Source organism: Felis catus, chromosome X, assembly GCF_018350175.1.
Source record: "Felis catus isolate Fca126 chromosome X, F.catus_Fca126_mat1.0, whole genome shotgun sequence".
In the NCBI taxonomy this organism is placed as follows: domain Eukaryota; kingdom Metazoa; phylum Chordata; class Mammalia; order Carnivora; family Felidae; genus Felis; species Felis catus.
The window spans coordinates 999,972-1,027,371 of record NC_058386.1 but is presented as its reverse complement, the minus strand read 5'-3'; the positions used below and the strand labels follow the sequence as shown (position 1 = coordinate 1,027,371).

Here is a 27,400-nt window from a genome sequence, read left to right as displayed (position 1 = left end):
GGGTTTTGGTGGGGAGGGGGCGGGGAGGGGTTGGTTTTTGGGTTTTGTGTGTGGATGTCCCGTCGCTCCAGCCAGATCTGTGAAACAGACTACCTGTGCTCCAGTGTTTTGCCCTTGATTTTTGTCAAAGACCAGTTGGCTGTATTTATGGGGCTCTGTTTCGGGGGTCTCATTCTGTTCCATCGATCTGTTTGTCTATGATTTTGCCAACACCAGCCTGCCTTCATTTCTGCTGCTTTATAGTTAAGTCATGAAGTCGGGAAGCATGAATCCCCCAACTCTTGGTCATTATATGTCCCTCGCTTCTCCGGACAGAGCCTAGGATCAGTTGGTCCATATCCACATCTTGTAAGGGGACATTGCGATTGCAAGTTATCTCTCCTCTACCCCACACAGGCCTTTGCACGTTAAGGCGAGGGCTTGCAACCCCAGCTGGGGGGCAGTCAAGTACAGATGGCTGGATGAGTGAGCCTGGGGATCTCTCAGGTACCGTCATTTTCTGAGAGTTTGTGATTTTATGTCGTGTTTTCTTAGACCCCCCTCTCATACGTTCTCTCAGCAGACACCAAACCTGGGTTAAGAGCACACACGATGACAATCCCTGTGTGTGACAGCATGTGAGGAACGGTTATAATACAGCTTGCCAACGGCCCCAGGATGACAACTGGAAAATAAAAATAAAATTTCTGACAGCAAAGAGAAAAGAGGGAGGAGACTTGATAGTCACAGGGTGGAAAAGATACCTTGCTTACGTATAAAATACAGAAGATATCACAGGAACATTTTGTGACATAAAGATATGAAACGTTAACGTGACTTGAAACACTGCCAACAAAATTAGAAGATGGGTGGATGGGTGGATGAATAGGTACATGGATAGAGATGATGGATGGATGGATGGGTGGATGGATGGATAGATGATAGATAGATAGGTAGATAGATAGATAGATAGATAGATAGATAGATAGATGAGATAGATACAGGGATGGATGAATGGATGGATATGATGAATGGATGGATGGATGGATGGATGGATGGATGGATGGATGGATACATATATAGATAGATGACAGATATGATGGATGGATGGATAGATAGATAGATAGATACAGGGATGGATGGATGGATGGATGGATGGATGGATGGGTACATATATAGATAGATGACAGATATGATGGATGGATGGATAGGTAGGTAGATAGATAGATAGATAGATAGATAGATAGATAGATACAGGGATGGATGGATGGATGGATGGATGGATATGATGAATGGATGGATGGATGGATATGATGAATGGATGGATGGATGGATAGGTACATATATAGAGAGATGATAGATATGATGGATGGATGGATGGATGGATAGGTAGGTAGATATGATGGATGGATGCATGCATGGATAGATACATACATAGATAAATGATACACAGATGAGTCTGGGTGGAGCATTGTGTCCTCTACAGGTGTTGAGCAGCATCCCGGTGTCCCCTGATGAGTCTGGCAAAGTATCCCAGGTGAGAACCCCTGGGCTATGCGGACTGTCACCCCACCAGTACCTTTTATCCACCTAGGTGACCTGTCCTTTTCCTGCATCAATAATCAAAACGGTTTCTGTCTGTCCTCTCCCATGGCCGGCTCGTCATCTGTGTTACCTGGAAATCCTATTTTTTCTCATGCTTGATCGTTTCTTGGAAGCCCTTCCCTTTCTTTAATGAAGGACGATCGTGGTTCGTAGCATTTCTTTAGCTTGCTGGAGTCTGCTAAGGAAACCCCTTCCCTCTTTTTTTTCGTGCCTTCGTTTCCCGGAAACGTGCTGTGACAAATTACCCCCACACGGGGGTTGAAACGGCACATGAAACATGGTTGAAACGGCACAAATGTATTCTCTGTCTCATCTCTGGGGACCAGAAGTCTGAGGTCAAGGTGTCCACAGGACCGACTCCCCCTGGAGCGTCTACTCTGTTCCGTTCCTCAGTCCATCTTCTCTGCTTCCAATCCCACATGACCTCCTCTCCATGTGCCTGTCTGTGTCCAGATTTCCCCTTTCTATAAGGACCCCAGCCATATTGGAGTCAGGTCCCACCCTGCCCAGTATACTCTCATCTTCGTTTGACAATGGCCAAAGACCCTATTCCTAACCAAAGTCGCATTCTGAGATGTGGGCAATTAGGGCTTCTACATATGAATCTGGTGGCATCGTGTTTGAGCCCATGACAACCACAGGCTTTCTTGTGTCTTTACTAAGTTGCCCATGGTTGACCAGAAAACCAACGCAGCTTCCTCCCCAGGGTCACATCATAATATCGGCCACGTCCTGGGGCTGTGGGCGAAAGGCGGTCTCCCAGAAAAGACTGCTGATAAAGGCACACCGCTTCCTGCCGTCCGTGTGCAAATGGCCAGACCTTGTGGGTGTCATGGTCAGACCCCAAAGCACGGTCTTCCTGCCTCCGCTGATGCACACTGGGCATCCCGGGGAATCTCTCCAAGAACGTCCCTCGGCAGTGGTGGGGAGATCACCGTAGCCGGAAGCAGCACCCTGGGATTCACCGAGGATTAGCAGAAGCTGGGTGGAGGGAAGGCCTCAGGGGGGAGGCTCTCCTGCTGGTGAGGCCCCTGGAGAAGCCACTCGTCACGGATGCTTATGCTCCACGCGGTTCTGCCCATTGGTTAAAGGCGCGGGGCCCAGAAAATACTGCAAACAGCTCTTAGGAAAATCCTCCTCCTGGACACCTTGCGGTGGGTTGCATGCGAAAGACATGGCCCCCAGAACCTACGAATGTGATGTGTTTGGAAACAGAGTCTTTGCGGATGTCATGAGGGGTCTGAGATGAGCTCATCCTGCATCAGGGGGGCCCTGACTCCAATGGCCATGAGCCCAGGGACGCCTGGAGCCTGCAGAAGCCGCAAGAGGCAGGAAGGACCGTCCCCTGGAGCCTCTGGAGGGAGCACGACCCTGCCCGCCCTGGATCTCCGACTTCCGGTCTCCAGAGTCAGGAGAACATGACTGCCTGTGGTTTTAAGTCCCCGGTTCGTGGTCACTTGTTAGGACCTGCTACAAAGTGTCCCGCCGTCATTGGGCCACTGCCGAGTGACTGAACACCCACTGGGGCTTTTCCAACCTCACCAGGCCTGCAAGGTGGTGGCACTTTGTGGGGCTGAGTCTCCCACGGCTGCCACAACAGAGCCCCAGAAACCGGGCCAGCTGAAAACCCAAGACACGGAGGAGGAGAGACCAGCCCACAGTGTGGGGGGCGGGGGGCGGCGGCTGGCTCGTGGCTTCCTGGGGTGGGGACCCTCTGGTGCCCACAGTGGGCTCAGCACCTGGGACAGCTCCCAGCACTCCGGAAACGCCCACACACGGGGAGCCCAACCGAGACCTCCATCCCGAGTGTCCATCCATCAGCGGTCGTCCCTGCAGGGGAATGGGACTCAGCCATGAGAAGGAACCGGGCTGTGCCCACTGCCACCCCCACGATGGCACCTGGCGCCTGAAACTGTGACACTCAGTGACGGGAGCCAGACATACGTGGGCCACGCCGCGGGTCATCCCTTTTCCGTAAAACGTGCAGAGAGGGTCCTGCGACAGAGACGGGAATTGGGTTCGCGGTCGCCTGGGGCCGGGAAGGGGGCCGCGGGGCGACGGCCTGGGGGGGTCGGAGGGGGGCCTCGGGCGACGGCCTGGGGGGTCCGGGAGGGGGGCCAGGGAGGGGGTCGCGGGGCGACGGCCTGGGGGGTTCAGGGAGGGGGCCTCGGGGCGACGGCCTGGGGGGGTTGGGGAGGGGGGCCGGGGTGGGGGGCCTCGGAGCGACGGCCTGGGGTGTCGGGGAGGGGGGCCGCGGGGCGACGGCCTGGGGTGTCGGGGAGGGGGACCTCGGAGCGACGGCCTGGGGTGTCGGAGAGGGGGGCCGCGGGGCGACGGCCTGGGGTGTCGGGGAGGGGGGCCTCGGAGCGACGGCCTGGGGTGTCGGGGAGGGGGGCCTCGGGACGACGGCCTGGGGGGGCCGGGGAGGGGGGCCGCGGGGCGACGGCCTGGGGCCGGGGAGGGGGCTGGGAGAGGGGCCGCGGGGCGACGGCCTGGGGGGCCGGGGAGGGGGACCGCGGGGCGACAGCTCGGGTCTGCGGGGTTTCCTTCAGGGGCGACCAGGACGTTGCGGGGTGGCAGTCTGCCTCGGACGCTTTCGGCACGTGAACCACACCCATGACGCCATTAAGACCAACAGCAAAAGCGGCGGGGAGGCCGTAGCCCCACCCAGGACGGCGCTCGGCCTTCAGGCGCTCAGGCCGCCGCGCACACCGTGACAGGCTGCCCCTCCCGCCGCCTCCGAGCGCCCGGCCCGCGGTCTCCCTGCAAGGGTCCCCTGTGCGCTCGACCGTGGGGGTCGTTGCTCAGTTCCTGCAATTTCCATCCCGCCGTCCGCGGCTGCCGGGTCCAAACCACAAGTGTGCGCGTTACAGGCGCCGGGTCCGCCGGGGTTGATTTCTTTATTAATCACCCGTGGCGCTCAGGGGGCGGCCACCCCGCGGGGACCCAGACGCCCCGAGGCCACAGCTGGGGCTCTGGAGCACGCAGGGGGCCGCGTGGCCTCCCGAGATGACAGAAGAAACACCGGGGGTGGGGGATGGGGTCCGGCAGGCAGGGTGGCTTCTTGGTGACGCGCTGACAAGCCAGCGGCCGCCAGCACCTCTGCTTTCGGTGCCGTTGCGCACCATGCAAATGTGTGCACCTAACCGGCCGCCACCTGGGGGATGACAACAATAGATCCCCACGTCCCCCGCTCCGTGAGCACAAACGGAGACGATGGCCCCCCAAAGGCCGCCCTCTGCTCGCAAGCCCAGGGCCCCGTCCGGCTCAGAAGGGTCGCCTTCCAGCCTGCGGTCCTGTGCCCGGGACCCGTGCTCAGACGCCTGCAGTAGACACGCGGACACGCACGTCCGCTAGAGCTCACAGCCGCGTCCTCCTCCCTCACCGTCCGCGCCCTGCAAGGTATGCCTGTCTGTCCGCTCCCCACGCGTGTCCCTCCGCGGCTCCCGCGGGGACCCCGGGACCCCATGTCCCTTTGCGTCCTGGCGCCTAGGCCGGACCGAGGTGGCCCGGGAAACGGGCCCTCCCCCCGCCCCCGGTTGCTGGGGGATCCGCACCTGAGCGTGCCTCAGCGGAGCAGAAAGCGTCACAGTCAAAGTGAAACTCGGGGCCATTTTTAAACTCGTTTTGAGGAACCTCTTTCCGCGGATGCCGGTGGCAGATGGCAGGCCTTCTACGCAGGAAGAAACGCCAGCTCAGGGCACGCGGGCTCGACAGGGCAGCTGAGGATCTAGACGCGCTCCGAAGGCCGTGCGCTGGCCTCCCCAGCACGTGAACCCTGCGCGTCCTGCTGGCGGGCGCCCCTGCTATGGCGGGCGGGCGCCCCTGTGACCACGCGGCCCGCGCCCAAGCCAGCCGCGCTCGGGGAGACGCAGGTCGCTGGGAGCAGCGGGGACGCCGCTGGGCTTTCCGTCCCAGGGTCAGACTGGGAGCCAACAGTCACAGCCGCCTGCGGAACAGCAAGCAGGAACCCTCTGTCAGACCCCAAGCGCCCGAAGGGAGGAGGACAGACCTCAGCAGCCCCCGCCCGAGTCCCAGACCCTCCTCCCGCGGGCCGTTCGCCGGGCTCCCGGGAAAAGACCTGCTCACGTTGACCTGACATGCTCTGCGCTCGAGCCGGGGCCCCCGGTTTCTGCGTGAAGGCAGCCAGAACCAACGGGGGTTGGGAAAACAGCACACAACTGGTCAAACGGGGCAAAGAACCAGAATACGGGCTCTGGGATCTGCGGTGCGGGGAACAGACACCTGTGCCCATGGCTGTGATGGCCTGAGGCCATCACTATAATGGTAGTGGGGCTCCCGGTCCATAAGAAGGCCAACACAGCAGGTGATGCCCTGAGGCCATCAGTGCAATGGTAGTGAGGCTCCTGGTCTGTAAGAAGGCCAAGATACCAGGCGATGGTGTGAAGGCATCAGTATAAGGGTAGTGAGGCTGACAGTTCACCAGGACAGCAAGACATCAGGTGACGGCCTGAGGCCATCGGTATAACGGTAGTGAGGCCCAGGTTCACCAGAACAGCAAGACATCAGATGACAGCCTGAGGCCATCAGTATAATGGTAGTGAGGCTCCTGGTCCATAAGAAGGCCAAGACACCAGGTGACAACGTGAGGGCATCATTATAATGGTAGTGAGGCTGACAGTTCAGAGGAACAGCAAGACCTCAGGCAACGGCCTGAGGCCATCACTATAATAGTAATGGGGCTCCCAGTCCATAAGAAGGCCAGCACAGCAGGTGATGCCCTGAGACCATCAGTGTAATGGTAGTGAGGCTCCTGGTCCATAAGAAGGCCCAGATACCAGGCGACAGTGTGAGGGCATCAGTATAATGGTAGTGAGGCTGACAGTTCACCAGGACAGCAAGACATCAGGCGACGGCCTGCGGCCATCGGTATAACGGTAGTGAGGCTCAGGTTCACCAGAACAGCAAGACATCAGATGACAGCCTGAGGCCATCAGTATAATGAGGCTCCCAGTTCACAAAAAGACATCAGGAGACACTACAGCCCCACTGTTAACCGCCCTGGGTCCGTGCAAACCCCAGCTCTACGCTTGCCCCTCCTGGAACCTCTGAGTCCCGTCTGTAAAATGTGAACGTGACACCAGCCTCACCACTTCCCGGCCTTGCAGCAGGGACCAGGGAATGGCCTAGGGACTCTGTGATGTGCGGTGCCCACAGTGAGGGTGGGTCATGGTGACTCCGGGATCACAGGACCTCACTGCAATCATAGTGGGAGCGGTGCCTGTTGCAATGGCCTGAGGCCATCAGTATAATGTCTGGCTTAGCTCGGGCTGCTAGCACCGAATCCCAGAGACCGGGCGGCTTTGGCAACAGACATCCATTTCTCACGGTTCCGGAGGCTGGACGCCCGAGATCCAGGCACCAGCCTAGACGGGTTCTGGGGAGGCCTCTGCCTTCGGCTTGCACACGGCCCCACACCTCCGAGGAAACTTGGGGGTTCCAGGACGCATCTTCAGAATGCTTTGCGGGAAGATTCCGTGTGACGTTGAGCATCCATCCCTCCGTGGGGGCGGAAGAGGTCGGGATCAGAAGTCAGCGGAAGAAACACATGCTCACGACTGGAGTTCCATGAGCGGGGGAAGGTTTGCTCAGACCCGCCTCGTCCGCCGGCTTTCCACACTCGCGGCTGTCCCGGGGAGGGCAGCACAGTGCCCCGTCCTCACGCTGCTCTCCGTCAGGCGGTGAAACCTCACGGCCAAAGCAGCTGACGGGGGGGGGGGGGGGCTGGGTTTCCAGGGTCCCAGTGCCCGTGCACTGAGTCTGTGACTCAGATCCCCGGTTCTCCTCCGTGAGGAGCTCCAAGCCTGTCCGTCAGACCTCGGGGAGCACCGCGCGGGCGGCATGGGGGACCTGCCCAAGTCCCGGTGAGCCCGGCAGCAGGGCCTCGACCTGAAGCCTGTCTCTGAACCCCTGGGCTGTGCACCCATTGTCTGTGCCAGGCACCAACGTGCTGGCTCCCCGTTGCAAACGTGCTGCGATGGAAACTAGTATGTGGGGACGGGCCGTGCAGACGCCCAGAGCAGCGGGGATTAAAAGGGGACTCGGTAACCACTTTATCAGAGAAAATGTCTGTGTGAGAGCAAACAGGAAGCCGTTGGGGGAAGGCGGGAGCTGTGTGACCTTGATGTGAGTGGAGGAAGGAGGTCCCGAGGCAGGGGGCAGGCGCCCTGATTGCAGAGGCCCCGGGGGGCGGGGGGGAGGGGGGTACACACAGCACGTGGGGTCCTGTCCTGATTGCAGAGGCCCCGGAGGGGCAGGAGGGGTACGCACAGCACGTGGGGTCCTGGGGCCAAACGCGGCATCAGAGGAGACCCTGTCCTCCTCCCACAGGAACAGCCCCTCTCTCCTGACGAGGACCAGCCTCCTGGCCCGGCCTCTGCACACATGTGGGGACAGAGGTCGGAGGCTGGACGTGCGGCCTAGCCAACCACGCTGCCCTGGGGGGGGGGCGGCCTATGAGGACCACACGTGCCCGTCCCATAGTCTCTTCACATGAGAGTCAGCACAAACATGATGAGCAGCTAGGAACTGTCCCCCAGCCCCCGTGAGACACCTGGGCAGGAGGCCATCATCCCTGGGTAAGTCAGGGCCTCTCCGGAGAAACACACACAAGGGGCCAGACATGGACAGACAGACAGATAGGTAGACGACAGATAGATACGTAGACGTATAGATAGATTAGACTGTAGGTAGGTCAGCAGATACATAGATGCATAGATACGTGACAGACAGACCAGACTGAGAACAGCTGGGGTGCCCAGGGACAAGGCATTGTGGGCAGAAGACGGCAGGGGACCAGGCACAGGGCGACGGTAACGCGCCAGCTGGGACACATCAATGTTGGCGGCACAGCGACCCCGTGTGGCCGGGCAGGGCAGCCAGGGACACACAGGGCCTCTCCAGGAGAGGGGGAAGGGAGAGCTCCCTTTCCAGGCCCCGCCCCCACCCCGGAGAGACTCTTTTGCCGCTGGAAACCAGGTTAGCCACTTGGTACCTTTGTAAGGGCCGGGTGTGCGGGGACCTGGCGAACCTGGCGGGGGCGGGGGAGGGGCGCGCTTCTGCGTGTGATGCAGCTTTGCAAGAGTTAGTCTACACTGGGCACGAGGGCAGGCTTGAAGACCTGAGATGCGGGGACAGGGGCGGGCGGCAGGAAGGGTGCGGGGCAGGAAGGGGAGGCGGGGACAGGCAGGGCTGGGCCCCGTGGTGCACCCCTCACCCACCCTCCCCCCCCCCTGCGTCTTGCCTTCCAGCCCCGCCCGCGCCCGCCAGAATGGACATGAACGTGAGCGGCCCGGACAACGCCACGATCCTCATGCTGCGGGACCCGACCATCGCCGTGGTCCTGCCCGTGGTCTACTCGCTGGTGGCGCTGGTCAGCATCCCCGGAAACCTGTTCTCGCTCTGGGTGCTGTGCTGCCACATCGGGCCCACGTCCCCGTCCGTCATCTTCATGATCAACCTGAGCGTCACGGACCTGATGCTGGCCAGCGTGCTGCCCTTCCAGATTTACTATCACTGCAACGGCAACCACTGGGTGTTCGGTGAGCTGCTGTGCAACGCCGTCACCGTGGCCTTCTACGCCAACATGTACTCGTCCATCCTGACCATGACGTGCATCAGCGTGGAGCGCTTCCTGGGCGTGGTGTACCCGCTGGCGTCCGCGCGCTGGCGCCGGCGCCGCTACGCCGTGGCCGCGTGCGCCGGGCTGTGGCTGCTGCTGCTGGCCGCCCTGTCCCCGCTGGCGCGCACCGACCTCACCTACACCGTCGAGGCGCTGGGCATCGTCACCTGCTTCGACGTGCTCAAGTCCACCATGCTGCCCAGCGTGGCCATGTGGGCCATGTTCCTCTTCACGCTGTTCATCGTGCTGTTCCTCATCCCCTTCCTGGTCACCGTGGCCTGCTACACGGCCACCATCCTCACGCTGCTGCGCACCAGCGAGCCGCACAGCCGGGGGCAGCGGCGCCGCGCCGTGGCGCTGGCCGCCGTGGTGCTGCTGGCCTTCGTCACCTGCTTCGCGCCCAACAACTTCGTGCTGCTGGTGCACGTGGTCAACCGCCTGTTCCTGGGCAGGACCTACTACCACGTGTACAAGCTGACCCTGTGCCTCAGCTGCCTCAACAACTGCCTAGACCCCTTCGTGTACTACTTCGCGTCCCGCGAGTTCCAGCTGCGCCTGCGGCTCTACTTGGGCTACGGGCGCCTCCCCGCCGGCTGCCGCCACGCGCGCTCGGACAGCGTGTTCTCCGCCCGGACGCTGTCGGCGCGCTCCATGTCCAGCGGCCACGAGGGGCTGGAGGAGGCAGGGAGGCCCTCGCTCAGGAGGCAGGAGAGCGTGTTCTGAGCCGGGCACCCCGCCCCCCCCCCCCGGGGACGGCTGGTGGGACGGCTCGCACGGGCCTTCACGCATGGGAACCGCTGCGCGTCCGCGACCATGGCGCATGGACAGGGTTCCCAGGAGCGCACGTCCTAAAACGGGCCACCGGGATACAACGGCTGGGGGACGGCGCGCACCGGCCTTCCCCCGGCGAACCGCTGCGCGTCCGCGGCCATGGCGCATGGAGAGGGTCCCCAGGAGCACACTTCCTAAAACGGGGCACCGGGACAGAACGGCTGGGGGACGGCGCGCACCGGCCTTCCCCCGTGCGAACCGCTGCGCCTCCGCCGCCGTGGCGCATGGAGAGGGTCCCCAGGAGCGCACGTCCTAAAACGGGGCACCGGCATGGAACACCCCACGGCTTAATGACACAGGACTCAGCGTGCAGGACGCACTGGGCTCCGCTCCTCAGGACGGGGACCCAAGCTGACCACGAGCTCAGCCAGCCCACCTGAGTCCCTCTGGAGCCCCAACATCCACCTGCCGTGTTCTCTGTGCCTTGTGCTGGGGTCGCCCATGGCACCTGCTATTCCCCAGCCTGGCACAGCCTGGTGCTTTTTGTCCAGCCCACCCTGGGTCACCGTGCGTTCTGGGATTCACCCAGACCACCAGGCACAGGCCCCTTTGGGCTCGGTGCCCCGGGAGCTCACAGGACCCCCCCCCCCATTTGATCTGCTGCCCCCAGGAGCCACCACGACAGCTTACAAGTGATTTGGTCACTCTGTTTCCTCGAGGCTCACATCCTACAAGTCGCAATGTCCAGACGGGAAGGACATCCATCCAGGAGGTGTGGCTCAGCCCCCCCACCCCCCCCCCACACAAGGCTTGAGGGTCTCCAGCTCCATGAGAAGCTGTGGAGGCCGAGTTTTGGGAAGGACGATGTGGGTCCGCAGCTACCGTGGGGCTCCCTGACGGGTTCCGGGGTGCAGCTTCCCCCCAGGTGCCCTCCTGCCGGTCCTCTGCCTCCTGGTGCCAGCCTAGAGCCCCTGAGCCACGTGCAAGCCCTCCCAGGCTGTGAGGTGGCCTCGTGCACCTGACCTGAGCCCTGGCGCCCTGTGGTGCCCGGGCTCCGGACAAGACCACCGAGCACACAAGCCTGCAGCAGGATCACACCCAAGCCCCCTCTGTGCCTGTCCCTTCCTGAGCCCAGGACGCAGCAGTACCAGCCCCACAATATGTGCCGCTCCGGGAAGACGAGGACCCCTGTCCCTGGGGAGTCCGGGATGCCAAAACAGTGGGTTTCCTGGAGCCGGGGATCCGTCTGGAACAGCACCGCCTGCTATTTTGTTCATCACACTGGGATGCACGGCGTTGGGCTCAGGGACCCTCAGGCTGGGATGGCTGGGGGGCAGGCAGCGTCCCCACTGTAGGTTTGGCACAGACGGAAACTGGCAGCTGCCATCCGAGGGCCTCTGGGAGCACCTGCTCCTGCCGTCACTGCTTTGGGAGAAAAGCAGACACAGCTGTCCTGGAGGGAGTAATGTCCCCCCAAAGCCACATCCACGCAAGCGCACAATGTGACCTCTCAGATCGGGATGGCCATCAATCCAATGGCACGTGTCTTTGTAACAGACAAAAGAGAGACAGAGACACAGAGGAGAAGCCCCGTGAAGATAGAGGCAGAGACGGGAGGGATGCAGACACAAGCCCAGGGACGCCTGGAGCCCCGGAGGCTGGGAGAGGCAGGAAGGACCCTCCCCTGGAGCCTCTGGAACGAACACGGCCCCTCCTGGATCTCAGTGGTCCTGCCCCTCCTAGATCTCAGCAACCCTGCCCTGCCTGGATCTCAGTGGCCCTGCCCCTCCTGGATCTCAGTGGTCCTGCCCTGCCTGGATCTAAGTTGTCTTGTCCCTCCTGGATCTCAGCGGTCCTGTTCCTCCTGGATCTCAGAGGCCCAGACCTGCCTGGATCTCAGAGGCCCTGCTCCTCCTGGGTCTCAGAAGCCCTGACCCTCCTGGATCTCAGAGGTCCTGCCCCTCCTGGATCTCAGTGGTTCTGCCCTGCCTGGATCTCCATGATCCTGTCCCTACTGGATCCCAGTGGTCCTGCCCCTCCTGGATCTCAGCAGCCCTGTCCTGCCTGGATCTCAGTGATCTTGCCCTGCCTGGATGTCAGCGGTCCTGCCCTTCCTGGATCCAATGGTCCTGCCCATCTTGGGTCTCAGTGGCCCTGCCCGCCTGGATCTCAGAGGTCCTGCCCTGCCTGGATCTCATTGGCCCTGCCCTGCCTGGATCTCAGTGATCTTGCCCTGCCTGGATCTCATTGGCCCTGCCGTGCCTGGATCTCAGCGGCCCTGCCCTGCCTGGATCTCAGTGGCCCTGCCCCTCCTGGATCTCAGTGGCCCTTCCCTGCCTGGATCTCAGTGGCCCTTCCCTGCCTGGATCTCAGCGGCCCTGCCCTGCCTGGATCTCAGCAGCCCTGCCTGGATCTCAGTGGTCCTGCCCCTCCTGGATCTCAGCAGCCCTGCCCTGCCTGATCTCAGTGGTCCTGCCCCACCTGGACCTCAGACTCGGGTGTCCAGAGCTAGGAGGGATCAATCCCTGTGGTTTTAAGTCCCCAGTGTGTGACAACTGTCCCCATGACACACACCATTGGTGTCACTCTGAAATTGGAGGCCCATCTAAACCTCGTCCTCCAGGTGGGTAATTGCAGGGAACTTGCTGTTTGGGTCCCAGTCCCGTGGCACGCAGGGCTCTGGGCTCCCCCAGGGTCAGCCCTGGCGATTCCCAGTGCGAATGGTGCTCACAGAGCCGCATGGACAGTCCCCAATGCCACAGCAGCAGAGATTTCCCACGCCACCAATGCCTTTCTGCACACTGTGCCCCGATTTTAATTCTGGAATAGGCCTCCTGCGCGGACAAGGTGAGAGCACTGTGATCCCGGAGGCCTGGCCCAGAAGGCCTGGATCCCACGTGGAATCAGAATCCTGGCTCCCTGTGAGGGGCTGTGGCCCCGGAGCTTAGCTGGTAAACTGTGGGCACTGATTCCCGCCTCCAAAGCCTCCAGGCCCCGCCCCCTGTGCGTGGTCCTCGACTCAAACCCACGTTCCCAACTTGGGGATGTGCTGGGGGGCACAGGCACCTGCAGGTGGAGAGCCGGGTGAGCCCGTGACCCTCCTCCTTGGGACCCGAGAGGCAGCCCTGGGGTCCCGTCGACACCCTCCAGCCCAGGCCGGCATCGGGCACAGTCCTCGTCCACCGTCTTGCAGCTGGGACGTCCCTGCCGGGGGACAGTGCCTGAGCCAATCGGGCCTCGCTGCCCAGCTGTGTGCAGGGGGCTCAGAGCCCCCACAGGGAGCCTTCAGAGCGACCCCTGTAGACTTATCTGGCTAAAGGTTCACTTGGGGGGGGGAGCAGGGGGCTAAGGTGAGTCCAAGAAGGCGGGCGTTAGAGACCCGGATTCTCCAGAGAAGGAGCCACGACCCCCGCCCTTCCCGACTGTCCCAAACCCGAAGGCTAGAAAGCAACGTCGAGGCAGCAGCATCCAGGGTCGGAAATCCTGAGCCAAAGAGACGCCCCCACCCACGTGCTGGGCGTGGGCCTCGGTGAGTCTCATGCGGAAAAGCTGTGAAAACCTCAAACCACGGGGGCCTGTGACAGCTGCACACCTTGAACGCGGAGGAAGCCCGTCTGCATCATATCCTCGTCCACAGGATGTCGGGCCCTGTAGCCCTCCGGTGACTCCGGGGGTTCAAGGAACAAATGCACCTCGGACCACGTGTGCTGTGTCTGTGTGCGTCCCAGACACGCACCCTGTTCCCATTAAGTATCGAATAAAAATATCACACACCTGTGCGCACGCGCGGATGAGAAATGTCTGTAAAGCTGAGACCCCAACAATGAGGTCCTGGCGCACGGGGGGGTGGGGGGGCACCGGTGCGCTGAGATGTGAGACCCTGGACACCGACCCAAATCCCACCCCACCCCCCACCCCGTGCAGAAGGTGAGTACGTTTCTCTCTCTGGCCCCTGAGACCCCTGCTTTCCAGACATGCGCCCTCTCTCTGAACCGCACGTTCCCCTCCGGCCAGACCCCAGGATCCTCCTCCCATGGCAGAGTCAGGTTACTTGGGAGCCCGAGGCTGAATCCGGGCAGCGCGACACGGAGGGCGGGTGGTGTGAAGTCAGGGTTTTTGGCGCCGAAGATGGGGATTTTAAAAGAAATATTTTTGTGTAAGAGGTGTGTGCGCAAATATCCGTGTGTGTGATGATACAATGTTTGCTGTTGGACGTAAAATACCAGAGGAGGTACATGTACATGCACGCACGCATGCACACATACCCAAATGCACACACGCACACGTACATGTACACACGCACACATACACACATGCACGTGTACCCACATGCACGCACGCACAGGTACCCATATGCACACATGCACACGTAAACACGCACACGTAGATGCACGCACGCGCACCCACATGCACACATGTACATGCACGCACAGGTATCCACATGCACACATACATGCACGTACTCATGCACATGTACCCACATGCACACACGCACACGTACCCACATGCACACACGCACACGTGCATGCACACATGTATGCAGTTACCCATGTGCACACACGCACGCACACTTACCCACATGCACACACGTACACGCACGCACATGTACCCACATGTGCACACACGCACATGTACATGCACGCACGCAATGTACCCATATGTGCACACGTACACACATACATGTATACATACACATGCACACACACGTGCAGACACCCACCCATGCACATGCACCCACACACGTACATACACGCACATGCATGTGCAGGCATACACATGCACGCACATGTACACACGCGTGCAGGCACCCACCCATGTATGCTCACATAATGCACGCACGCGCACATGCACACACGCACATACATGCACACACGTGTACAGACACCCACCCATGTATGCACGCATACATGCACATACATGTACACATAGACGCACACATGCACGAACATGTACACACGTGTGCAGGCACCCACCCATGTACACACACATGCGTGCATGCACACACGTGCACACACACATAACGCACATGTGTGCACATGGGCATCATACAAATTTGGGGGCCTCGAAGAAAAACAGGAAAATGCTGGTCGCTCACAATGGTTGAAGCTGGGTGAACAGAATATGGGGCCCCATTCTAGAATTCTCTTTCCTTTGAGCACATTTAAAAATATCTGTACAAAAAATGAGGTATATTGGCAAATGTCACACAAAGACCTTGATTTCTGCCCAGTATATCACTGAACCCTGGAAACCATGTCCACTGGAATTGCATGCTATGGAAGAGACAAACGTTCCCACCCCGGCTCTCTTTTTGTTTTTCTTTTCCTTCCGATTTTTTAAATTGCGATAAAATGAAACAGGCAACATAACATGTACCACCTGCACTATGTTTAAGCATGTATCAAGGCATCATTGAGGCCACGGAATTCGCCCGGTGTTTAGTATGCATGCACTAAAGGTGTCCCCAAACACGGCAGCGCAGCCACAGGACGTTTGCACGGCCCCAGACGCCCGATGCCCTTTGTTCCCCGTCCATCCCTACGGCCAGCTGGATACGCTTTCTGCCTCCGTGGACTTGTTTTTCGGCTATCGCCACATCAGTGGGGTCACAGGGCACGTGGGGGGCTGCAGTGCTGACTTTCTCACCACAGTGTTCTTGGGGGGCTCACGCGCGGGGGACTATCACTACTCTTCCCTCCTCGTTCCACGGACAGGGTGACCACCCCGTGCCCATCACGTGAGTTGTGGCAGATTTTGACCTCAAGCCCCAAGAAAGGTTCAGACTGGCTGTTCGCTGCAAAGCTTGAACGTTTGACCTCGGCTTTTATTTTATTATTATTGGTTTTTTCTCTTTTCATGTCTGAGCTGTCTTTGGAAATCCGTGTGATTCCGTAAAGCCAGTGAGATTCATTTTTTTTTAAGTTTATTTATTTTTGAGAGACACAGAGAGTGAGCGGAGGAGAGAGAGAGAGAGAGAGAGAGAGAGAGAGAGAGAGAGAATCCGAAGCAGGTTCCATGCTGTCAGCCCAGAGCCCGGACACAGGGCTCGAACCCACAGCCGCGAGCTCATGACCTGAGCTGAGATCAAGGGTCAGATGCTTAACCGACTGAGCCACCCAGGCGTCCTCACTAAAGGTGGGGCTGTTTAGTGCCCTGACCATACCGCCAGTGTGGGCGTAAACACCAGTGAAAACACAGGGAGAGGGGCCCCTGATGACGGTAGGCCGTGTAATGAGCATGCTAGTTTCTGGGGCTCACAGATAAGGCCCAAACAGCCAGGAACGGTCATAGGATAAACCCCACACCAGGGCATCCCCCGTCTGTCCCCTGCATGAGTCCCTCATCTGACTACAACAAGGTAGGTGCTGCACCCATTTTGCAGAGGACGACACTGAGGTCCAGAGAGGTGGAGGGACTGGCCCCGGGTCCCAGCGCTGGTGCGTGGGAGACCCTGAGTTTGCAAGTGAACCTGCCCCCGGAGCCCGATCCCGCACCCGCGGGAGACCAGCCGGGCCTGCCCACTGCTGCCTACAACCCACGGCCCACCCCCTGACGTCACGTGTGGCCGGGCCCACCCAGCAGCGCACACTTCCGTGCACGTGTGCCTTTGCTGGCACTTGTGCGTAGAAATGACGGCGTGTTGAGCGGAACAGAAAGGTGAACCTATCAGGAGCTGACTTCCAAAGAACGTGACCGGGCGCCTGGGCGGCTCAGTCGGCTAAGCATCCAACTCCCGGCTTTGGCTCAGGTCATGATCTCACGGCTCGTCGGTTCAAGCCCCACATCGGGCTCTGTGCTCACCGCACGGAGCCTGCTTGGGATTCTGTCTCCCTCTCTCTCTCCTAAAAATAAATAAATCAACATTAAAAAATTTTTAAAAAGTGCTTGGGATGTTCGGGGTCGGCTGTCCCGGGCGAGGCTAGCAGGCAATCAGAATGGCCATCGAGGGGCTGGCTGGTGGGGGCCAGTCCTCTGGTGACCTTAACCAAGAGAGGCTCCGTGGAAGGGTCCGGGGTGGGCCTGGGATGGACAGGCACAGGGGGTCAGGGACGACGGGACAGGGGGTATTGGCTTAGATGCACCTGGGTATATTCGTCTGGGGACACTTCTGGAGGTCACGACAGTGAGGGGGGCACTCCTGGCGTGTGCGGGGTGGAGACCAGACACGCTGCTCCACACCCTACCGCGCACAGAACGCCCCACCCCACAGGGTCACCCAGCCCCACGTGTCAGTAGTGCTGAGGCTGAGAACCCCGGACCTCACAAGAGGGACTCTATCTACCTATCGATCGGTCATCTATCGATCTTCGCTGTGGTCAGGATTCTCAACCAAGGGGCTATTCGGTGCCCGGGGAAACCCCGGCCACGTTCAGGGGAGAATTTGGGTTGTCACAACTCGGGAGGAAGATCCCGCCATCTAGTGGCGGAAACTGGGGATGCTTCTGAGGATCGTGCAACGAATCACCCAGCCCCAGAAGTCAGTAGTGCTGCGGCTGGGAAGCCTCACCTCAGGAGAGACCGTGTCTGTCTGTCTGTCTGTCTGTCTGCTTACCTGTGTATCTGTAGGCGGCAGTGGTTCTCAACCGAGGGCTATTCTGCCCCCCTCCAGGAGAACCTTTATCTCTGCCCCTCCACCGCCTCCCGGGACCCCCTCTCCGCGCCCCTCCACCGCCTCCCAGGACCCCGACTCCGCGCCCCTCGGCCACTTCCCAGGAAGCCCCCGTTTCCGCGCCCCAGGGGCACTCGAGGGAGACCCCCCCATCTCCGCGCCCCTCCATCACCTCCTCAGGGACCCCCATCTCCGCCTCCCCGGCCCCCAAATCCCCGGCTCCACAGGGGCCCCGCGACTTCGCGCTCCCGGAGCCCGCCCGCAACCACATCCCCGCGGGCGCACCTGCTTGCGTGTGTTGGCGCGCAGGGCACACGCCGCCAGGGGACTGGACTTGGGAGGGAGGGGCGGGGTTCCGGCATGCCTGGGCGGAAGGGGAGGGATCTGGGGGTGGGGCGGGGCTCCGGCGGGTCTGGGCGGATGGGGCGGGATCTGGGGGGCGGGGCGGGGCTCCGGCGGGTCTGGGCGGATGCGGCGGGATCTGGGTGGAAAGAGCGGGCTCTGGCGGGCCTGGGCGGACGGGGTGGGATCTGGGTGGAGGGGCGTGGCTCCGGCAGGCCTGGCGGATGGGGCGGGATCTGGGGGGGGCGGCTCCGGCGGGCCTAGGCGGACGGGGCGGGATCTGGGTGGGGGGGCGTGGCTCCGGCGGGACTGGGCGGATGGGGCGGGATCTGGGGGGCGGGGCGTGGCTCCGGCGGGCCTAGGCGGATGGGGCGGGATCTGGGCGGATGGGGCGGGATCTGGGGTGTGGGGCAGGGCTCCGGAGGGCCTGGGCGGACGGGGCGGGATCTGGGGGGTGGGGCGGGGCTCCGGAGGGCCTGGGCGGACGGGGCGGGGCTCCGGTGGGCCTGGTCGGATAGGGTGGGATCTGGGTGAAGGGGCGGGGATCTGGCGGGACTGGGCGGGGCCTTGGGGGGCGGGGTTCCATTAGTCCCGGAGCGTGCGGCTTGGGCATCCGGATCCGGATCTGTGCTCGCGGCCTGGGGCCGTGCGCGGGGGTGGCGGGGTTCGCGGTACCATGGTTCTGAGCCCGGTGATCGGGAAGCTGCTGCACAAGCGCGTGGTGTTGGCCAGCGCCTCCCCGCGCCGCCGGGAGATCCTCAGCCAAGCGGTGAGCGGCCGCGCCGGGCCTGTGGCTGGGGTCTGCGCCGGGCAGGTGACCGGGTCTCCTGGGGCGGGGAGGCCTGGAGCGGAGGCCTGGGGCCGGGGACCTAGTGACCTAGGGCATGCGGCCGGGAGACCTGGGGCAGGTGGGCCTGCGGCCGGAGGTCTAGAGACCTGGAGGCCTGGTGCCTGGGGTACTGGTAACGGGGCCTGGCAATGGGGGCTGGGTATTGGGGGGGCCTGATAGGGGCCTGGGGCCGGGGTTCTGGTGACCTGGGGTGCCGGGACCGGGGGGGGGGGGGTCTGGTGACCGGGGCTTCTGGTGCTGGTGCTGGGGACCTGTGTGACCAGGGACCTAGTGACCTCAGGGTCTGGGATGGGGGCGGTCATGGCAGGGAGGGGCCTGGCGCTGGGGACCTGGTTTTCCCAGGAGTCTGGTGACCGAGGGCCTGGTGCCAGGTGGTCTGGTGACCAGGGACCTGATGACCTGAGGGTGTGGTTTGGTGACCCCGGGGGTGTCTGGTGACCAGGGCCTGGTGACCAAGGGCCAGGTAGTGAGGGGCCTGGTGACTCTGGAGCCCTAGTGACAGAGGTCCTGGTGACAGGGGTGCAGTGACCAGTGACTCTGGGCTGGGAGCTGGGGTCTGCAGACTGGAGGTCTTTGGGCCACGGCATAATGACTCAGGGTCCTAGTGACTCAGGATAGTGGGGGTCTGTGTGATCTGGGACCAGAGTCTTCAGGCCAGGTCTAGTGGCCTAGTGGCGTGCTGGCCAAGGGGGTACGGAGATAGGGGCAGGCACACAGCCCAGAGGCAGACAGAGGCCTGGGTCGGGGAAGGTACAGAGTGAGGGGTGCTCACTGTACCTCCCGAGGAGGGTTGTGGGGGGTACAGACCAAAGGAAGCCTCACAGGGCGGTCCAGGGGACATGGGGGTGTAGGAAGTCAGCTGCAAGGGGGGCCTTTAGAGAGTTAGGGTCAGGATGAGGAGAGCCACTCTGGAGCTGTGCAGGAAGGTGCCTGTGGGGTTGGAAACACCCTCTGTGTTCCAGGCCCACATTCCTGTCCCCACACGACTCTGGGGGGAGTCACTCTCTACCCAAGTGGCTCCCCACTGGGGCCTGCCTTGCCCGTGCACACGGGTTTGGGGACAACGGTAAAGCAGCCGTCTTCCCTCACAGGTCCGCCCTTTGTGGCCCTGTGCGCGGGCGGTATGGTTTCAGCTGTTCGTGCACCCGTGGGCGTGATGTCCTGGCCCCGTGACACTCTGGGAGCCCTTTGACCCCTCAGAGCCGGAGACCCCACCCAACTCTCCTGCCGGGCTCTGTGTGGCCGCCGCGGGTACCTGTGCCTTCAGGTCGGTCCGCCGGGGCCCCCGCCAGCCTCCGCTCCAGGCCTTGGCTGCGCATCAGCGGTCAGTGACGAGGTGTGAGGGAGACACAGGGCACATGGGGGAAGGCCATGTTTCCTGGGAAACCAGCTCATTCTGCTCAGAGGCCTTCCCTCTTCCCGCAAACCCTCCAGACCCCCTCTTCCTCCTGTTCCAGGGTCTCAGGTTCGAGGTGGTTCCGTCCAGGTTCAAAGAGAAGCTCGATAAAGCCGCCTTCCCCACCCCTTATGCTTACGCCATCGAAACAGCGAAGCAGAAGGCCTTGGAGGTGGCCTCCAGGATGCACCAGGCAAGGAGCCCCTGTTTCTGCTTTCTTCCCTGTTCTCTTGGGAGGACGGGACTTTCCAGCTTTAAACGTACATGTCACGGATCAGTGCCATCTACCGTATGCAACCCCCACAGCCTACCCATGGCTCGGGGTTACTGTGTCGCATGCTGTTACAATCACTGTGGCCGTGTCCTTGCTATGAGCCTCCATAATTGTCGTTAACAGAGGAGCGTCACTGACGGTAAAGAATCAATACAGGTTGCTTATTATCATATGCTAGCATGTAGCCCAGAATTTCAATTAGTGTGGTGATATCATTTACAACAAAGAATGAACACACTTTGTCTGTTTCTGTGTCTTACTGTGTAATATGCTATTGTAATGAACGTAACAGCATCATTTATGACACACTATTTAACAGAGCTTGTCTATGGAGCGTAGATTCTACGTTATATGCAGATACTGTTGTAATTAAAATAATAGCATCATTAACTCCTATTTTGCAACAGTATCACTTATGATACAGAACTAATGTACATTATCCATTGCTTGGTTTTAAAATAATATACTGTTGCAACTAATGTCCTATAGGAAGTGCTTTGTGCCCAGTGCCGTATAACAACCATTGGTATAAATAAAGCAGTATTGGCCGATTGGTTTTCAGCAGTGGAAAGATTAATATGTTAAGTTTAACCTAAGTTCAACGTTCTATACAGAGTTCAGATGCGTGCGTTCAGCCCCAAGCCTGAATTTTCCACTTGGATTTATTTTATTGTCCGGAGAACTTTTTTTCTCAAATCACATTGAGCAGTTCGAAAAACCAGTTTTTGTCCTTTTTTTTTTTAAATTTTTTTATTGTTTATTTATTTTTGAGAGAGAGCACGAGCGGTAAGGGACAGAGAGAGAGGGAGACAGAGGATCTGAACGAGGCTCCAGGCTCTGAGCTGTCAGCACAGAGCCTGATGCGGGGCTTGAACTCACGTACTGTGAGATCATGACCTCAGCCGAAGTCGGATACTTAACTGACTGAGCCACCCAGGTGCCCCAAAACCAGCTTTGTCTTTAATTCAGCATAGCTTGGGGAGGACTGGGGCCCTAACCCACCTCTCCTGCAATGGTCCCTTGCTCTGAGGGAGGCGGAGCCCATGGGACTGGACACTGAGGTTTCCAGTGCTGTCCCTCAGGTGTCCGGGAGGGAGCCGGCAGGTGCTGTCCCCATCACGTGACCACAGAGCACCTCCAGGCTACAGCCCCCACACGTCCTGAGCCCTGCAGGGCAGGCCTCCTGGGGTCACCCTCGTGTCCTTGCTGGGGACACCGAGGACACCCACATCTTCCTTTCCGAAGTACCACCCGTCTCACCGCCAGCGCATTTGCCTAAGACACACACGGGGGTGATTTCCGAAGCTGAGTTTGCATTTCTTCCAGAAAGACCTCCGGGCCCCCGACGTCGTCATCGGAGCGGACACCATCGTGGTGAGTCCCCCTCGGGGCCCTTTTCTGGCCTCCAGTTTGGTTTGTGTGCCCTCGGTGACTGAAATCAAGGTGTGGACATCGCGGCTTCCACAGATCCGGCTTGGGGACAGTGAGCGCCCCCCACCCTGGTTCTCTTGCAGACGATCGGGGGGCTGATTCTGGAGAAGCCAGCGGACAAGCAAGACGCGTACAGGATGCTCTCCAGGTGGGTACCGGACTGTCCTCCTCGGAAGCAGCCTTGCCTCAGATACAGCCTGGGGCGGGGTCAGGGCCTGGGGTGGGGTGGGGTCAGCTCTTCTGTTGTGGGTCCCAGGGGAGGGTTAGGGTCCAGGGTGGGGTCTGCCTTCTCCGCCTGGGGCAGGGTTACGTCCCAACCAGGTACCTGGGTCGCGCCCTGAGTGGGGTCCGTCCTGGGCCTTCCCGGCCACTCTTTTGGGTGAGATCAGAAGACGCAGCCTCGCATTTAACGCTGTGCTCACGCCCCCTAGGGGGACAGGGTCTCGGGGCAGACGGTAGGTGGACAGGCGCGCAGGGGGACAGGCGGGCAGGTTGATAGTCCGCGCAGGTGCGCAGGTGGGCAGGGGCACAGGCAGGGAGGCGCACAGACTGGCAGGCGGGCAGGCAGGCTGGTTGATAGTCGAGGCAGGTGGACAGGCGCGCAGGGAGACAGGCGCGCAGGCGCACAGGCGGAGAGGCGGGAAGGTGCGCAGGCGCGCAGGCCGGGAGGCGCGCAGACAGGAAGGCGGGCGGGCGCGCAGGCGCACAGCGGGCCGGCAGGCAGCGTCCCTCCGTGCCGAGCACCGCCCGCCACGCGTCTGAGGGTGTCTCCGCGCCTGGGCCCTGCCGTGTCCGTGGGCTGGCATCCCCGTGCCGCAGGGACGCGCACAGACCCTCCGAAGAGCGGGTGGCAGGGAACATGCTGTCCCACACGCTCCCCGTGGACACACTGCATGTGCGTCGTCCGTTGCAGGTTGAACGGGAAGGAGCACAGCGTGTTCACGGGCGTCGCCATCATCCACTGCTGCAGCGAAGGTACCTGCTGCCTCCCCAGGCCCGGGGCCGCCGCGGGAGGAGCCGGGCGTCCTGCCGCCCCGGGGGGCCCTCTGTGTCCCGCCGTGAGGGCCCTCCCCCGCCTCCTGCCTGCCAAAGTCTGGGCTGCCTCAGGCCTCGGTTCGCTTCCCGCTGAGCACCTGTGAGAGGCGGGGTGCCCCGACCAGCACGACCCGCACAGGTGCCGCCTTTAGTCCAGAAGGGGCAGGGGCTTGGCTGTTCAACCTGAAATCCTAGGAACACGGGGGCGCCTGGGGGGCTCAGTCGGTTCAGCGTCCGACTCCGGCTCAGGTCATGATCTCGCGGTCTATGCGTTCCAGCCCCACGTCGGGCTCTGTGCGGACGGCTCAGGGCCTGGATCCCGCTTCGGATTCTAGGTCTCCCTCTCTCTGCCCCTCCACCTGCTCGTGTTCTGCCTCTCTCTCGCAAATAAATAAACATCAGAACAAATCTGTTTTAAGCACCAAAATGCTGAGGACTCGCTGTGTAACCCACTTGGCAGAAGGTGCCCGCTGGGCTGTGCCTGGCGCGTTTCTCACCTCCCACCGAGGTCCGGAGGCCACCCCGAAGTTCAGTTCCCTACAGGGACACCTGAGCCCCCCACCGGCCTGGGTCTCCTCCCCTGATCTTGTAGCTTTCTTTTCCCCGCTGTTCACCGTTCCCGCCTCTCCACTAGCTGTTCCTGCCCGAGTTGTCTATCCCCAGGCCCGTGGCGGATTTCCCGCGGGCGCCCGGCCGTGTGCCCGCCCCGTGCCCTGACCTGCCCCACCCTTCTGTGTTGCAGATGGCCAGCTGGACATGGACGTGTGCGAGTTCCACGAGGAGACCATGGTGAAGTTCTCGGAGCTGTCCGAGGACCTTCTGTGGGAGTACATCGACAGCGGGGAGCCCATGTGAGTGCACACGGGGTCTCACCGGGATGCTGATCTCGGCACGGCGGCTGCAGCCCCTCCCGGAGGCCCCAGCTCCTAACACCGTCCCCTTGGGGGTTAGAGCCCACCCTACGAATTCTGGGGGGACACAGACATCCAGTCCACGGTGGTGCACTTATCGTCCTAATTTACCGTGGGGGCTGGGCCCAGGAGTGCGAGCAGGGCTGGCTGAGGAGGTGACCTGCCCGGTTCCAGGACAGTGGATGAGGAAACAACTCAAAGTGGGAGAAACAGTCAGGCCCTTCACCCTGTGCTGCTGTCACGGGACTGGGAGGCCACACGTGTTAACACTCCTGCTCCCCCTTCTGCTCCCCCGTCACCCCGGAACGGGGCCGGGCCAGGGACAGGTGCATGCATGCAGGTGGGGGGGGGGGGGCGGTCTCATCGCTGGGGGCGCCCAGAACCAAAACCTTGTGTCCTTTTGGGAGCCTGGGGCCCGGGAGGCAGAGGAGGGAGGGTCGGATGGACACCACGATGTGCCAAGTCGGGGTCCAGGAAAGGGTCTTTGAAGGCCCGTCCTCTGTCACCAAGGAGGGGTCCACAGAGGCTCCTGGGCCAGCTGTGCAGATGTGGACAAGAGCACGGCCGGGGTCGGGGTACTCCCTGCGCTCCCCCCCCCCGGGACTACCGAGCAGCCCTCGCATTCCGACTTCTCCGTGTCTCCCTCCCGCCCCGGTCTGCCTCCTTCCTCCCCGCGCAGGGACAAGGCCGGCGGCTACGGGATCCAGGCCCTGGGCGGCATGCTGGTGGAGTGCGTCCGTGGGGACTTCCTCAATGTCGTGGGCTTCCCGCTGAACCACTTCTGCAAGAAGCTGGTGGAGCTGTATTGCCCGCCCCGCCGCGAGGACGTGCAGCGGGTCAAGCACGAGTCTATCCCTGCTGTGGACACCTTCGAGATCGCGAGCGACGCTGCTCAGGGTGACGAGGGCTGCGGCCCCAGCAGGGCAGGGGTTGACGGTCACAGTGGACAGGCTCCTGCTGGCCCCCAGGGCCCAGACACGAATGGGCTGGTGGAGAACCCGCCCCCCTTCCCGTCGGACCTTCTAGACCTCATAGACGGCTTTAAAGCATCCAAGGTACTGGTCTGAGTGTCCTGGGCAGGCAGTGCTGAAGGACGCCACCCTGACTGCTTAAAACCCCTGGGTGTGTCCTCTCCCAGCTCTGGAGACACCAGTCTGAGATCCAGGAGGGGCAGGACCGCTGAGATCCAGGCAGGGCAGGACCACTGAGATCCTGGCAGGACAGGGGCGCTGAGATGGAGGCAGGGCAGGGCCACTGAGATCCAGGCAGGTAAGGGCCACTGAGATCCAGGCAGGGCAGGACCACTGAGATCCAGGCAGGGCAGGACCCCTGAGATCCAGGCAGGGCAGGATCAGTGAGATCCACAAAGGGCAGGACCAGTGAGATCCAGGCAGGGCAGGGCCGCTGAGATCCAGGAAGGGCAGGGCCGCTGAGATCCAGGAGGGGCAGGGCCGCTGAGATCCAGGCAGGGCAGGACCCCTGAGATCCAGGCAGGGCAGGACCCCTGAGATCCAGGCAGGGCAGGGCCACTCAGATCCAGGAGGGGATAGGACCGCTGAGATCCAGGAAGGGTAGGGCTGCTGAGATCCAGGGGGGGCAAGACCTCTGAGATCCAGGGGGGGCAGGGCCGCTGAGATCCAGGCAGAGCAGGGCCACTGAGATCCAGGCAGGGCAGGGCCGCTGAGACCCAGGCAGTGCAGGACCCATGAGACCAGGAGGGGCAGGACCACTGAGATCCAGGCAGGGCAGGGCCACTGAGATCCAGGCAAGGCAGGGACACTGAGATCCAGGCAGGGCAGGACCCCTGAGATCCAGGCAGGGCAGGACCACTGAGATCCAGGCAGGGCAGGGCCACTCAGATCCAGGAGGGGATAGGACCGCTGAGATCCAGGAAGGGTAGGGCTGCTGAGATCCAGGGGGGGCAAGACCTCTGAGATCCAGGGGGGGCAGGGCCGCTGAGATCCAGGCAGAGCAGGGCCACTGAGATCCAGGCAGGGCAGGGCCGCTGAGACCCAGGCAGTGCAGGACCCATGAGACCAGGAGGGGCAGGACCACTGAGATCCAGGCAGGGCAGGGCCACTGAGATCCAGGCAGGGCAGGGCCGCTGAGATCCAGGCAGGGCAGGGCCGCTGAGATCCAGGCAGGGCAGGGCCGCTGAGATCCAGGAGGGGCAGGGCCACTGAGATCCAGGCAGGGCAGGACCCCTGAGATCCAGGCGAGGCAGGACCCCTGAGATCCAGGCAGAGCAGGGCCACTGAGATCCAGGCAGGGCAGGGCTGCTGAGACCCAGGCAGTGCAGGACCCCTGAGACCAGGAGGGGCAGGGCCACTGAGATCCAGGAGGGTCAGGGCCACTGAGATCCAGGCAGGGCAGGGCCACCGAGATCCAGGAGGGTCAGGGCCACTGAGATCCAGGCAGGGCAGGACCCCTGAGATCCAGGCAGGGTAGGGCCACTGAGATCCAAGAGGGTCAGGACCCCTGAGATCCAGGCAGGGCAGGAGCACTGAGATCCAGGAGGGGCAGGGCCACTGAGTCTAGGCAGGGCCGGGCCACTGAGATCCAGGAGGGGCAGGGCCCCTGAGATCCAGGAGGGGCAGGGCCACTGAGATCCAAGTGGGCAGGGCCACTGAGATCCAGGCAGGGCAGGGCCACTGAGATTCAGGAGGGGCAGGACCACTGAGATCCAGGACCACTGAGATCCAGGCAAGGCGGGACCACTGAGATCCAGGCAGGGCAGGGCCACTGAGATCCAGGCAGGGCAGGGCCGTTGGGACCCAGGCAGGGCAGGGCCGCTGGGACCCAGGCAGGGCAGGGCCACTGAGATCCAGGAGGAGCAGGGCCACTGAGATCCAGGCAGGGCAGGGCCACTGAGATCCAGGAGGGGCAGGACCACTGAGATCCAGGAGGGGCAGGGCCACTGAGATCCAGGAGGGTCAGGGCCACTGGGATCCAGGAGGGGCAGGGCCACTGGGATCCAGGAGGGGCAGGGCCACTGGGATCCAGGCAGGGCAGGGCCACTGGGATCCAGGCAGGGCAGGGCCACTGAGGTCCAGGCAGGGCAGGGCCGCTGAGATCCAGGCAGGGCAGGGCCACTGAGATCCAGGAGGGGCAGGACCACTGAGATCCAGGAGGGGCAGGACCCCTCAGATCCAGGCAGGGCAGGGCCACTGAGATCCAGGAGGGGCAGGGCCGCTGAGATCCAGGCGGGGCAGGGCCGCTGAGATCCAGGCAGGGCAGGGCAGGGCCACTGACATCCAGGCAGGGCAGGGCCACTGACATCCAGGAGGGGCAGGGCCACTGGGATCCAGGCAGGGCAGGAGCATTGAGATCCAGGAGGGGCAGGGCCACTGAGATCCAGGAGGGTCAGGGCCACTGAGATCCAGGAGGGGCAGGAGCACTGAGATCCAGGCAGGGCAGGGCCACTGAGATCCAGGCAGGGCAGGGCCCCTGAGATCCGGGGGGGCAGGGCCACTGGGATCCAGGGGGGGCAGGGCCACTGGGATCCAGGCGGGGCTGTGCTGCCTCCAGAGGCTCCAGGGGACGGTCCTTCCTGAC

General features: G+C 61.8%; 2 protein-coding genes across 6 annotated transcripts in view; both read left to right on the top strand.

The window, feature by feature from the left end:
- P2RY8 (P2Y receptor family member 8) overlaps window positions 1-11,150 on the top strand; it is a 42,591-nt gene extending 31,441 nt beyond the window's left edge. For both annotated transcript variants that reach the window (XM_023249097.2, XM_023249096.2), the window contains exon 2: window positions 8,856-11,150. In XM_023249097.2, coding sequence (XP_023104865.2) covers window positions 8,876-9,949 — 1,074 coding nt within the window. In that variant the 5' untranslated portion in view covers window positions 8,856-8,875 and the 3' untranslated portion in view covers window positions 9,950-11,150. The remainder of the gene's footprint in view (window positions 1-8,855) is intronic.
- ASMTL (acetylserotonin O-methyltransferase like) overlaps window positions 1-27,400 on the top strand; it is a 74,658-nt gene that overhangs the window by 31,439 nt on the left and 15,819 nt on the right. For 2 of the 4 annotated variants that reach the window (XM_023248897.2, XM_023248898.2), the window contains exons 1-7: window positions 18,525-18,717; window positions 20,256-20,387; window positions 21,795-21,842; window positions 21,983-22,047; window positions 22,813-22,874; window positions 23,677-23,785; window positions 24,525-24,900. In XM_023248897.2, the coding sequence (XP_023104665.2) occupies window positions 18,625-18,717; window positions 20,256-20,387; window positions 21,795-21,842; window positions 21,983-22,047; window positions 22,813-22,874; window positions 23,677-23,785; window positions 24,525-24,900 (885 nt within the window). In that variant the 5' untranslated portion in view covers window positions 18,525-18,624. Of the gene's footprint in view, window positions 1-18,519; window positions 18,718-19,889; window positions 20,066-20,255; window positions 20,388-21,794; window positions 21,843-21,982; window positions 22,048-22,812; window positions 22,875-23,676; window positions 23,786-24,524; window positions 24,901-27,400 lie in introns of those variants that run through there. The other 2 variants (XM_023248899.2, XM_045050312.1) reach the window with 2 other exon arrangements.